The sequence below is a fragment of the Vanellus vanellus genome, assembly GCF_965231255.1.
Source record: "Vanellus vanellus genome assembly, chromosome: 7".
In the NCBI taxonomy this organism is placed as follows: Eukaryota; Metazoa; Chordata; class Aves; order Charadriiformes; family Charadriidae; genus Vanellus; species Vanellus vanellus.
Genome location: NC_138912.1, coordinates 39,842,337 through 39,857,123, shown reverse-complemented (window position 1 = coordinate 39,857,123; position 14,787 = coordinate 39,842,337). Strand labels below are relative to the sequence as shown.

The following is a 14,787-nucleotide window of genomic DNA, read 5'->3' as shown; positions in this document are numbered from 1 at the left end:
CAAAATAATCAGCAGCTGAAATATCAGTGACTAAAACTCTAATACAGGATCAAGCAAAGCAAACAATGTAAGCAAGCTATTTACTGCTCTGCAGGAATAGGTTTAAAAATGCCTAAACAGATTACACCGCCTTGAATAGAACCCCCATTTAGACGTTTCTCAAATGAGAAGCAATAATGCTTGCCACTACCGAATTGGAAAAAATGAAAACTGAAATTGCATTGTTGGTAAACACACTCAAAATCGTACCACAACGCCCATCCTTCTGCTTTCTAGGATAACGTGGACTAGGTTTGGTTAGCCTTCATTTCCAGTGAAATCCCATTCATCTATAAATCCAATTTGAGAGCACAAGTTCTCTCCCTTGCTTCCTTTTTCACCTCCTCAGCCCTTCATTTTGCAATCAGTCTTAACTAGGTGCTTCACGATAATTTCACATTATTTAAATTATATTTGACTTCTGTTCATTGTAGCCTACATACGGAATCTATTCACCTCCACAGCAATTTAAGGCACAACACACTGTCTAAGAAATACTGGAATACAGGACCGATTTTTTTCTTACTTTTTTTAAACTGAACTCAGTAAGACTCTTGGACTTTTTTTGTTGTTGTTGTTGTTTTTCTGTTGTTGGGGTTTTTTTGTTGTTGTTTTTTTCCATCTACTGCTTTCTTCTGTTGACCCAAGAGTTTTCCTTTCTCCATCTAAAAAAAAATATTCTTATTTTTCAACAGAGATTCCCTAGAAGAGATGCGAGTGAGAGAGGAAACCCAGTGATCACATCTGCGCATAAGGGCAAAAGTCTTCAAGACAAAAATCTTTCTGGGTCCATTCGATTTGCTCTATTTAAGTTCACATTGAATATTAACATCATAGTCTTACCTCTTGCAAAAGTCAAAGGCATTTATTCACCCCACGCTATAGGCAAATAGTTACAAACTGCAGTTACTTCAAAAACTACAGCAATATTTGTGGAAAAGCAGGGGAAGGTGTTCGGTTTGGGGGTTTTTGGTGGTTGTTTCTGGTTTTAGGTTCAAATCGCCAGGCGCTTCCCCGCCGCAAGCATTCCATACAAATCCCTAGCAATTGACTGAGTTTACATGAGCTTTCGTCAAGAAAAACACTGTCTATATTTAATGATAGACAACAGCTGAACAGTAATGATCCCCTAATCTGAAAACGATTACTGTAAAATGAATGCATTAAGATGAGCTGCGAGAGCTCATCCTTTACGGTTATTGCCCAAACACGACTCTGCTCCTATGACACACACACACAGCAGCGGCCCCATCGGCTGGGGCACGGACTCGGGACGCTGCAGAAGCTCAGTCCTTCTCAGAGCGCTGAAAAACCCAAACCCCTCTTTTAAAGCCTTCCTAAGTCGAAGTCCATGCTTCTCAAGCAATCAACAAAGCAAGCCAAAATCTCCTCTGAAAAAAGATTCCCCACTTCATTTTTTCCACAACTTAGTTACAGTACTACTGATCTTTTCCTGTACTAATTACTTAAAACTTTATATCTATTGCTACTGTGACTGGAGGTGACCTTGCAATAACCCACTGTTCAGTCCCGTCTTTGCCAAATAATAAAGCAGAAAAAACTTATGCTCATTGATGCAGTAAAGAATGCTGCTCCTGATAGGGAAATTAATTGAACTGAATTAAAACTGGGCATTTGAAGTGATTCAAAACCAATTCACAGCATGTCAGCGCACCGTCTCTCTTGGCTAGAAGGAATTTGTTTCAATGGAAGTGGTAAATTTGTTCTGTGAAACCTGGACAGGAGAAGGATATCAAACAGATACAGTACTCTAGAAAACCTGGATTCCTTACTCTAATTCTATGTCAAAAGACTATATTGTCAAATTAAGTTACACAGATAAATCACTGCACTCAAGACTCTTTCAAACATTACCACTGAAGCACAAGAACGAGCAATACAGGGGTCAGCTCTGCCCAGCACACACGCTTTGTGGCTATAAACCAACACAAACGCACAGACTGTTGCTGATTTTTAGAAGCTCAGCTCAGTACGACTGGAGTTATAGTTGATGAAAGTCCCAAAGTCCAAGCCACCCTTACAGAGGGAACACAAGCTGTGCCGGTGTGCTTTTGCGAGGGTTTCTGCTTGCCCTGCACCAGACCTTCCCTTCCCATATGTCAATCTTGCCTTAAGGAAGGGCACCCGTTCCTTGGAGGAAAAGCACCAGCTCGCTATTCACAGCTTTCCCACACCACGGGATGGCTCAGGTCGGCCAAGTCTGAGGTGACTCAAATAACAGCGATGCTTGCAACCATATAACCCCGGCAATCCAACACAGGCCGCCTCGTGTGCCGAAAAATAAGGCTGAGCAGAAAGTACTTGGTAGGCCAGTGCCTAGAAGAGGCTCGTTCCCAGCTACATCCCACAGTCTGCTTCTTCCAAGGATGCTGGGATCTGGGATTTGCTGCTTCTCAACAAGCGGCTTCCTGCCTCATCCATCACAGGGAGCACGCAGGGTATTCGGTCACTTCTGCCAGGAGACCGAGGGCTGCAATTTGCGCATTACCTAATACGAACCTTGTTTCTGATGCCCACAATTCCTGACTTTAACTTGCCTCTTGCCAAAGGGGAAACGATCTCCTGCAGACTCAAAGCGTTGCTAGTGGCACCTCAAGACGTCCCCACCAGTTACACTTTGAAGAACTAAACCCTTTGAGAAGAACTAATGGCTGAACTCCAATTCTAAGACATCAAGGACAGCTCTTTTCCCTTTAGGACCACTAGAGAGCAACCTGCCAGAGCTCCCAACCAAAAGCAGCAAGTTCCCATAAAACAAACAAATGACCACTGTTCTGAAGAACGGAGGCTTTCCCAGGCCGCCCCGGGGCAACCACCTGTTTGCATTTCTCTTCTTTCACCGGCCACATACAGTACGGGGCTCAGGGAATGAGAAATGAGCTACGTGTATTCCAATACGCGTTTTGCCGAGTTAATCTCCTGCCCAACAGTAATACATCAAGATCTGAAACTATTTTATTTTTCAAGCAGCCTCTTAAAGTGATTTGTAAGGCCCGTTAGTTATTCATTTTTTGTAGCATAAGACTCTGTTAGGTTGAATAAAAGACAGGAGCTAATAGAGGTTACTGTTAGTTACTAATAGTAACTAATGCAGCAGAAAAAGAGCTGAAGAAGCTTATGCCTGAACAATCCTGGCAGCGAAAGTGAATCGCACTGTTATGTTTTCCACTGGAAACTCCTTATGTAAAAAGCAATCTCCCACTCAGCATAAAGACCATTTCAGTGGTTATTCCTTACATCCTGATAAAAAAGTATCTGCTTAACCTCTATGAAGTGAAATACATATTTGGGTAAGTGCTTGATGTCCAACACAAGCTTAATGCATGCACCGTGATGCGAACTATTTGGGATACGTAACGATCAGTTTTCCACCAATTCCCACTGAAGTCAATTATTTCCTCAATTTCTCCCTACTGCATATTTTATCCCAGACAAGTCTATACCTGCCCTCCCGGCCCCCAAAATCCATGTTGATTCAGGCCTTCATGGGGCTGAATTAGCTTAAGGACAAAAAGCAGTATCTAGTATCTAATATTTCAACCAAAACGAGATTATGTTTACCACCTACATGGTAAATTAGACTGCAATGAAAACACTAACATGTATTCATAGAATCACAGAATGGTTTGGGTTGGAAAGGACCTTGAAGATCATCTAGTCTCAACCCCCTGCCCTGAGCAGGGACACCTCCCACCAGCCCAGGTTGCTCCGAGCCCCGTCCAACCTGGCCTTGAACACCTCCAGGGATGGGGCAGCCACAGCCTCTCTGGGCAACCTGCGCCAGGGGCTCACCACTCTCACAGGGAAAAATTTCTTCCTAATCTCTCATCTAAATCTCTTTTCCAGTTTGAAACCATTCCCCCTCATCCTATCACTACGTGCCCTTGTAAAAACTCCCTCCCCAGCTCTCCTGTAGGCCCCCTTTAGGGACTGGAAGGTTGCTTCCTTCAAGCTTCCCAAGCATGAAATCTTTGTCTTGCAGAGGCACTCTTGCCAGCAAGTCCTATACCCTGAGAAAAGATCCAACTAATAGCTCAGAATTCAACAAAAGCCATTGAGCTGTCAGTGACAGATCCATATTCCACAGTGAAAATGTCAACGGCACATCTCCTGTTCCACAGGCTAGAGTAAGGAAAATGAGCCTGGAACTAGAAAATTAGAAGATAACATCATACTACTTTGGTGCCAAGTCTGAATTCACCCATAAATTTGAAAAGTTTAAAAAAAAAAAAAAAAAAAATCAGAACACATCATTCCTACTTCACCATACATTACAACATAAGTAGTGCTTCCATACCAACTGCAAGTGGAATTCAAGCACTGACATTTTTGGCTGTGACGTGACAGGGTGGTGTAACGCGTCCCCGAGTCAGCTGAGATGCAGGGACAGAGGGGAGAGCTGTGTCAAGCTGTGCAGGGGAACACAGGCAGCCTTTGCAAGCCCAGCCTTTCCCCTCCTGCCCCCCCAAGAACTCCTGAAAACACAATCCAAATTTGCACCTGCATTACGAGATAAGGACTTCCAAGTGTATTAACTGAGGACTTTTGTCAGTATTCTTGTTTTACAGCTAAAAAACCTCAAGTGAAACATAAGGGACTTCTCAAACCTTTTATTCATTTGTGTATTAAAAAAGGCAAAATAAGTCAACAGGTTAAAAGCAGCCCCAACAAATTACTATCTTCAAAAATCCTTCAAAGACACCATTATATTAAACAGATCATCAGATTCACAATCCCATTCAACACTTGAGAAAATCCTAGTAACAGAATCGTTGCAACTTTTGTTGGTGGATCTTCGTGTTTGCTTTTGGTTTTCTTTTGTTTTTAAACAGTGATGAGAATTATTTTCACCTTTCTTTCATCTTTCAAGAGTAAATTATTGGTACCCCTGGGTTCGCTGCCATACCCTTTATGACAAGTCGAAATGCTAAAGACTATTACATCTGTTAATTATCAAATGATCATTTTTGCTGGATTGGTTTGGTGTGGCATGAAAGCGTGCACAGCTTTTAAATTCAGAAGCCTTTCTACTGACCAAAAGACTGCTGCTGAAGTGTTTCTTCTAGTCACATACATGTTAATAAAGGAAAAAAAAAAAGGAAAGGAATTGGATCCTGGGTTTCCACCTTCCTCCTCACTGCTTCTTTTAGCTTCAGAGTTTGTCTCTAAACCTAATAAAGTACCACTGAAAAAATAAGAGAGATTGTAGCTGACCTAATTTCACATATTGCAAGGCTACAACTGACTTTTCTACTTTTACTTAAGCTAAAATATTACTAGGGGGAAGGAAATAAAATAAAAAATCTTTGCAGTTTTTCTCCTGCTTGGAAAAGAGCCAACTAGCAGCGGCAGAAATCATAAAACCACATTTATTTCTTTAAAAAAAAAAAAAAAAAAAATCACAACACAACCCCCATGTTACCCACCCTTTTACATTTATTCTGGTGTACCGTATGATTGAGCAGAAGAATAATACAAAGAAATCATTGGAAGAAAACACTGAATGGGTTCATCAACGGTACAACGAGACAAATGTGATAACTGCCTAACAAAAGAATTGGGTTTTTAATACAAAGGGACTACAGTAGATATAAAGTATTTGCATTTCATCAACAGATTTCGCATCCCCCCAAAGGAAGTGATTATGATGGAAAGAATGGGTAGTATGAAAATTCTAAGTACCACCTGAAGAGATGGCTAAAACGAGATGACAAGCAGACCGAGTTCCCCTGGGTACTTTGTCCTGAAAGGCGACAGACTTCTCTAACAAACGAGTATGACGCATGACGGAAATTTCAGCTCACTGAAAACTTGGGACAAAAAATGCAGGACACAAATTCATCAATGGCACAAACGGAAACAAAACTTGAGCACAAATTTGATGTTGCTTTGCATGTCACTTAGGCACCGCTGACGAAAACATGCTGTGGAAAAAAGTCCTTAAAGGCCCGTGCTCATCAGGTACGGACGCCAATCGAAAAAGACAGAGCTGTATGACGGTACAGCACAGCCAATGCATGAAATACACTTTACTGAGTGGAGTAACTCCAGTAGAGGCAGCAAAGCACAGCGGGCATCGTAGGGAACTGCCAGGATGTCACCTGAACGCAAAATACAAATGCCATCAACCACGTTCAAGAGAGGAATTTAGCCGAAAGTGGGACACAGCAGGAGTACCGGGACCACGAGGGGAAGGAAAAGCTACTTCGCAAGGGCAGCCTACAGAGACGTTCAGCAAGCAAAAACCAAAAGGGGGGATTACCGGTCTCTAAATGTTCCTTTGGCTGGGGAGCAGAAACACCAGCAATGGGAACGCATTACCTGAGCGGAAAGACTGCGCAGGCACTCTCAGCTAGCCATGAATCAATTGTCTCACTTCTACAAGACAATGGCATCCAGCCAAACCAACACATGAGATTCTGGGGAAGCTTTCTAATAAGCACAGGGAGAAAGCGGCCTAACTATTTCCAAGGCAGTCCTTGATGAAGTTTTTAAGGCTACTTTGTAACATCGTTAATTGCTGTGGCTGGGGAAGATTTGATGACTCAGGAGGTCAAGCAAAAACATCTGAAATTGAGAAAGTATGAGCTAAGGGAGCAAAATGCAGTGAGAGAGACATGCAACTAACTCAATATGCACAGCTACAACCGTGAAAACAGCTTATTTGCACGCTAGCTGCAAAGAAATAGGTTATAATTTCTGCCGTAATTGATTTCTCCTGTTTGTATTCATGATTGCTCTGCTGTTAAAATAACTACACTGTTTATAAATTGCAATTGCTAAAAGAATGCATCTTTTATATGTTATATGTTAGATTACAAATTTTGTTATTGCAAATTAGAACAACTTTACCAGTCCTGGGGCATGCCAAAGTACTTCTCTGCAGTGATGTAAGTACAGAACATAGTTTTCTATTGAGCTGCAAGAAACGTATTTCAAAGTAATTGTTTTTATAAGCATTGCCTCATTAGCTGGGTGGCAATTGTTGAGTAACCAGTACCCCAACCTGGCTTAAATTAATTTCTATAATTTTTATTTTCCTCTACTATAACACCACGGAATTTATACAAAGTACCTTGAAGACACCAGAAGAACTTATACCTAAATTTACCCTTTCCTGAACTTGGGATGTGGGGGGGAAAATCAGTCTGTGCTCAAGTTGGTATCAGGGTGCTGCATGTTCCTCAAGCAACAGCATTTCTAAACTTTTCCCCCCAGTAAAGTAACAATACTCTTGGCTACGTGCATCAAAGTTATGTTCATTGAAAAGCAAAGCTCCTCTGGTCAGAATACACAAGAGAACGCTATGGGGTGCATTAAACAATGGGGGAGAACACAATGGGGTGCATCAAGCAGATTGTGGCCAGCAGGTCGAGAGAGGTCATCCTCCCCCTCTACTTTGCTCTGGTGAGGCCACAGCTGGAGTGCTGTGTCCGGTTCTGGGCTCCCCAGTTCAAGAAGGACAGAGAACTGCTGGAGAGAGTCCAGCAGAGGCTATAAAGATGCTCAGGGGACTGGAGCATCTCTCATATGAGGAAAGGCTGAGAGCCCTGGGGCTGCTCCACCTGGAGAAGAGAAGGCTGAGAGGCTGTATTTTCACGTCTTCTCCATTTCCTAGCGACACAAGCAAAAGCTTTATTGGCAAGTTTTCATAGAATTTTTGCAAGCATTCAATGCGAGAAGCCAATAAAAGTAAAAGTGGTGCAAGGCAATTTAAATAACAAAAAGAAATCTAATTAGCTGTGTTTCTGCTGCCATTGCTATCTGTCAGTGATGCAATTTTCACCTGCTCACAATAACTTCTGACACAGAACTGAAGAAGTCACGCGGACCCTCTCCTACCGTGCGATCCCATCAGGCAACAAACAGTTTTATGGACACCAGATCACTAACTGCAACTACACGTTTACAGCCGTTCCAAGTCGCTATATATGTTTTCACTATCATTAACGAGTAATAGCTTTATACATAACCATGGACAAGTACCTTTCCCTTCCTCCAAATCACCTGTAACAGAAAGGTACACTCTGCATACTCTTTGAGACAGGGACACTAATTAACATGGAAATTTGTCATATAAGTAGTAGAAAGGAACAAAAATTGAAACCCGAGGAATCTGTTTTCCTATTTTGAAACATCAAACTGCCTACTACAATCCCTTCTGGGGCATCTGTGCCACATGTTTTGCACACTTCAGCATTGTTCATGTGTAACTCGAAATCAGTATTCAGCTGAAATTCAGAATGTTATTTTGATCAAAGATGTCTTTTTTTTTTTTTTTTGGATGAATGTTATGATGTCGCCTGTATGAGTACAAACAAGATCACAGTAAAAAGTATTGCTTTGTATTTTCAGCCTACCACAAACGCTCTCTTTTCATAACCCCAGAAGGGACGTGGCCCAGTGCAGTCCTATCATCCTGCTTCCCCCTCCTCCCTTCATCTTATTCCCGCTGCTCTCCAGCAGCCGTCTCCTTCTGTGCCGGGGGACATCCTGCTGCCATGCAGCCTCTCCTCCCTCCAATCTAGCATTTTGCTGCTCAAAGACCATTTGTCAACCATCACAAGTCCAATGCCGCAAAGCCCTAATGGCCCCAACTCCGCTGCTAGAAGAAATGACTAAAGAGGAAGGTAATTGTATCCAAGCATAGATCAAGTATCCGAAATACAAGCACCCCATACAATTCACTTCAGTGTCAAGAATGACAGCTATAATGACAGCGTATAAAAATGGATAAAATAATGAGTTTTCTCGTATATTACGGACATCAAATACAACGTAGGGTTGAGCTGGGAGATGGGAGGGAATAAAAGGACATTTAGAGAACAATTAATAGAGCAAGAAAAATAAAATTTCTACTCGATACCAAAAAACCTAAGCAAAACTCAAGTAGGATTGAAGACTTCTCACAAAAGCAAAATTACTGTACTTCATAACTGCCAAAATAGTTTTCTAAAAGAAAATGCAGCTGCAAGAGTAAGTCATAAATATGTACTACTACAGCTCACCTACATGGAAAGCGTAAGTGCCACTTATGATAACCAAATTCATTACAGACATTCTGAAACCATACTTAGTTTTTATTTATCCCCCTCATTATTCTTAACAGTATTTAAGAACAACTCTGTCAAACTCAGCTCGTCAACTTTAAATTGTTCAAAAGAACAGATCGTAATCAGTTATCCAGGTCTGTAATTTTTTCTTACTATATAGAATTGGTAGAACACATTTCTGGTATCTCTTAAATTTAACAAAGATGCTGTGAGGATTAACATGAGCTGCTGGTGTCACGTTTCAGGATTTCTGAAGTATTGTTTCTCGAGAAGACCCTCAGTGGGGGTCTTGTTGTCAAGTTTTTGGTCAGATCTGTACACAGCTGATTAACAATCTCTCTCAAACTCCTGTTCCAAGTCCTGTAACTGCCGATTTACAAATAAAGCAAAGTGAAGTATGTGTTCAATGAGTAAGAGGAAACAAATTTTAATGCGAGAGTCCAATACTAAATAAACATAACTTAAGATTTTACCTTGCCTGGTAAATCAACAGCTTTGTGAAATATAATCATCAGCAGATGCTTAAAATCATGAAACATACCCAGATCTTTCTTTCCTTATTGTAACCTCCCTTTCCTACCAAGTATCAAACTACTTTTTAAAGTAATAATTCCAGGGGAGGAATGAAAATGCAATCACGGAATCATCCCAGCCCTCCCCACGGCAAAAACCTTACCTTCATCATTCTGGGCCAAACCACCTGCTAGGAGAGTAGCAACTGCAGTTCCTACAGCTAACCATTTCCAGAGACAAAACCGCTGTAACATTTTTTGTCAAACTTCACTCAAGGCAGATCTGAAAAAGAAAGATTTGATACCCGCGTGAGTCAAGCAACCTACACAAAGGCGAGCAATTACAAACTATTGCACAGGTAACTACGGGACTACATCTGGCATATAGACTTTATAAGAGTGGTTCTGTTAAAACAAGCTAGGTTAATTGCATTAGCATCAATACATACATATGGGCTCGTTAACTTGATAATCATGTATGTAGAGGCCTCCACAAGTCAAGAAAACGCAAGTTCCTTACTTAAATCAGTTCTAAGTTCCATAAAACAAAGTATTTGTGTTATTCTTCCTGCTATAGCCTTGTGCTTTAAAGCACTTTGCAGAAATGACTGTACCAGAGAAATTCCTCTTATTAAAACTAGTGTTCAACTGCAAAAGTCAGCCAGGACCCAGTTTCAGAGACATCGCCCAGCAGAACCTCTCCCATAAAACCATGAGCAAAGCCCGTAGATGGCCTTCTTTAATGAGACAGACAGTTCATGCCCAGCAAAGGAGGAGGAAAACAAACAAAAAACCCCATATGCACCAAAAAAACCCAGAAGAATAAACTGGCCAAGACGGGTCTGGAGGAACTCCAGAGCATATTTAGAGTGAGTAACATTAGAAAGTTATCTAAAGCTCTGTTTTATTGCTCCAATAAAGAGAATTAGCATACTTCCGTAGCCCAGAATGGAATTACTTAAAAATATTCCTTCCCATTTAAAAACATTGTGACAAATACAATGGACTTCCTAGCAACAGAAGCATGAAACGGAGAGAGACTTGCAGCAGTGGAAAAACAAACTAGTGCATAAAAAGGGTTTAAGTGCTGTCAATTTTCCCAAGCAAAGCACTCGACTCACATTTCATTGCCGCTTTCTGTTTATAACTTTCTATCCCGCTTACCGAACTGCTGTATTTCAGTCCAAGTCAAACAAACAGACTATTACCCCCACTTAACAGCCTCCGCATTAACACCATCTGATCCCCCATCAGCGAGGCATTGTGGAAGACCCGCTATCATTTCCCTTCTGCAAACCGAGCTGAGGGAAAACACAAATGTACGGACAGCATCTAATTCACACCACACACAAAAGAGATCAGCATAGGGCACAAAAACACCCTTTCAGATCACTCTCAAGAGTTATTTGAGCCACAATGAAGTAGGGTCTCTTCTCCCTGGTGACAAGTGATAGGATGAGAGCGTTCAAGTTATGTCAGGGAAGGTTAGATTGGATATTAGGAAACACTTTTTCACTGGAAGAGTTATTAAACATTGGAACAGGCTGCCCAGGGAGGCAGTGGATTCATCATCCCTGGAGGTGTTTACAAAAAGGGTAGGTGTGGTACTTGGGGACATGGTTTAGAAGTGGGTTTGTCAGGTCAGGTTAATGGTTGGACTTGATGATCCTAAAGGTCCTCAGCAATTCTATGATAGTGTCATTAAGTATTGGCCAAGACAAGAATTTCTCTAAGATCTGAATTTTATTTCAAATCATATCACCTTGCAAAACATTTTGGTTAATATAAAGGAAACAGTGCTATGATACAAACGACTTAAAAAAAACCAAACCCCACAACCACCACCAAAAAACCCAACACACACAAACCCCATGATTATTCATTAAAAGTTTTGGAGGAAAAACTGTTTGGGCTTTTTTTTTGTTTTTCAAATGGGTAAGGAAAGCAAGCAGTGAAACTTAATAAACCAGATTGAGTGGTTTGTATTTACTTAAATATTTGAAGTTCCTAGGGTGGGTGACACCGTATATACTCAGCCCGAGGCAACTCACAGAGGTGGGATCTCTGAGGCTCCCTTACACCACAAGTAGAGCTCCTTTTTGCTTTGCGAAGACACGGACCACAGTTGACTTCCAGTGATTGAATCCTTCCAGTGGATTTTAATACCAACATTCACTATTCCAAACAATGCCGTAAATTTAAGGGGGGGGGGGAGGGGGGGAAGTAACAAAACCATTTAAAATCCTACACTACACATGCTGCTCCGCTTCTCATTCTGGGTTAGAGATGAAGAGAGGCTTTGCCAATCTCCATCTTCCTTCAAAGTAGGACTCTTCCCACCCTGCTCAGCAGCAGCAGGTCACCGCAGGCCGTTAGTTGCAATAGGCGGCAATTTCAGGAAGAACTTAAATATTACACATCAAACAAGGAGACGGCCCGCGTCTCATTGAGGCGGCAGCGCAAATCTCACGGGACTGTTCTTTTCCCTTTCAGCTAGGCAAACGTCAGTCCTGACAACACAGCTCAAGGTTCCAGGAATTAATGAATTCCAGCCGTGCAATAGTATCTATGATCCATCCAAAAGCACTCGCCTTCCTCCGCTCTCCTCCTCCTCTTCCATTGGCACTTCTACAAGAGCTTCTGCCCTAACTCCAGCAGAGACAGCTCAAATGAAAATTTCAGACCCTTTCTGAAGTGTCTGTTATTCCTGTACACGTGAGGAGACCAGAATTGTTAGCAAAGATCTCACTATCTCCAAGAAAAAACTATTTAAAAGCTTGCTATGTAGCTACAAAAAGGAAGCTTCAAGCTTATCAAGTATGTTACCAACGACCTTGACAAGTAAGTTACCCATAGAAGAAAAAATAAAATAAATCCCTTCCTTGAGGAAGCCACCAGTTTGCCAGCGTTGCTTAAGAGTGGCTTTTTTCCTCCCTGCTGCTTACCAAAATGCTAGTTTGATTACAGTTACCTAAATTTCCACTTAGCCCATTCGGAAACCATTCTGGATTTTGCAACAGTACCTTGAAAAAAAATGGAAATTGCTTCCACCGTAATGTATTCTAGTTGACTTTAAATAAAGGCTAGAGTGTCTCCACATTACCCAAATGGATTCAAATGAATCCAATGTCATCATCAGACTTCGTTAGAGTTCCTAGGGTCTTTTGAGGATTTGAACTTCTCAATTATTTCACTAGTTTTTCCTCCCACATTAAGAGGGGATCCTAAAAGGACTGGGCTCTGACGCTGTTTAAGCAGACATTAGGTGACATTTACTGTCAAGTGCTTCCAATCTTTTACATCTCAAAACCAGAAACAAGTGGTTCAGGAAACTATCTTAGTTTCTTCAGGTCAGTCTAAGAAAGATCACATCCATATGCAGATTACATGTGCTGTAAGACCTAGAAAGAAATGCACACGCACACTTGAGAGGCCTCTGATACTTCGTTTTACAACCTTAGAAAAAAAATATCCAGATTTCCCATCACGATGTTCTATTTTAGAAAGTTATTCAGAGCTCGGCTGACATACTTGAGTGGAGTCTACTCTGGAGAGATTTCAGGACAGAATCTTGGCAGATTTATTTTTGATGTTGATGAAATGTCAAGTAAACCATGAGGATAGCAACACTGCTGCTCCAAGAATAAGCATCTCTATATGCAACTGTAATACAACAGAATAAAAATTGCCCCCCCTTTTTCCTCCAATTTGTACTGAAAAAAACCCTAGTATGAATGTAGAGAGCAAGAAGATTCTTCAGTTAAACAGACTCTGCTCACTCAGAAATAGCTCACAAGAAACCACAAGTTACTCCGAAGTCCCCAAAGGCAGACAATCTGTAAGAAATAGCGTGTTGAACTCTAGTTGCACAGTCTGACAGGGCAAAGGACAATTATCAATTGATGCTAGAAGGAAGATCTGTAAAGTAAGAACGTACAATATGTCTACAAGACTCAGTATATTCTGGGAAAGTGTTCTAATGTTGCTGCGGCAGAATTTTAAAGTTTGATATTACCACAGGCAACAAGAAGTTATACATTCAAGCACAAAAAACTTTAAATGAAAAATAAAAAGAATTAAAGTTTAGGGGAATTTCACTTCCTGGCATGTCTGCATTTAAAAGAAGGAAAAAAAAAAAGTCTCAATAATGTTCTCTCTGGAGCGTTCCCTGTTTGACCATACAGCTGTATCAAGAAAAATACACAGAGATTTTCCCAGCGGAGCGGCAGGAGCAGCCGATCACTGGAGATGTTTACAGCTCGACTGCAGCAAACTGCCCTAATCACACTCCAAGGAGCAATCATGTCTCCTCCTCTCAGCTCCGGCTTTTCCCCCCTCCCCTCCCCTCCCCCCCTTCCCCTCTTGCCAGTGCAGCTACTGAATCAGCCAAAGCGCCAACAAGTTATCAAGACATCTACATAAGAGGCACTTCAACAAATTGTAAGAGGGGATAAAGTGAATAAAAAAAACCCCCCAAAATATCAAATATGAATTATCATGTCTGAGCATCTTGAATACATTTAGGGCCCAGTGATATTATAGTAACTTTAAATACTTATTTACTTTACGATGAGGTGTTATTACAATATTTGAAACGTTGCATTCATTTGAAGCTAAGAGGGGGAAACATGGACTCAGTCAAAATAAACAGCCATTCATGGTTGGGGTAAAAAATATTTTTAAATACCCATACAGAATTCTTCTCAGTATGGAAATAAAAACAGAAGTTATAAAAAGTTTTTTTAAAATCAGGTACATGCTAACACAGTCTAATGCCACATGTTGAGTGGAACTGATTCTTTATGAAAGTTAACTTTTCAGAGAAAGATAGGGGTGGGAGAAAAAAAAAGCAAGAGGCATTGACGTGGTTAGGAGATAACAGAGAATGAAAAACTAGCGTACAAATACCCAAACCCTCGTGAACATCACGCACAGTGGTCTCCAGCAAACTCCTAACCCCAAACTAGCGCCTAAATTGCAGTAGAACGTGGCGTTTCAGTATTTTTAAACATGCAAAAGAATCCAATTTGATTAGAAAGACGTGAACTTTGGGCTGAGTTTGCAGTAAGCCAGAGGCCCTTGGCTGAGTCACAGCAGAACTGCCCTGTACACACACCTCATTTTGTACGAAACGTGGAATGTAGCAGTGCCGTACCACAGTC

The 14,787-nt window shown here is 41.3% G+C and overlaps 1 protein-coding gene across 4 annotated transcripts in view; it reads right to left on the bottom strand.

The window, feature by feature from the left end:
* Positions 1-9,880, bottom strand: part of PCDH15 (protocadherin related 15) — a gene marked incomplete at both ends in the record, with an annotated part of 369,409 nt that extends 359,529 nt beyond the window's left edge. For all 4 annotated transcript variants that reach the window (XM_082486051.1, XM_082486048.1, XM_082486050.1 and 1 more), the window contains one exon: positions 9,790-9,880. In XM_082486051.1, the coding sequence (XP_082342177.1) occupies positions 9,790-9,880 (91 nt within the window). The remainder of the gene's footprint in view (positions 1-9,789) is intronic.
* Between the last annotated feature and the right edge of the window lie 4,907 nt (positions 9,881-14,787).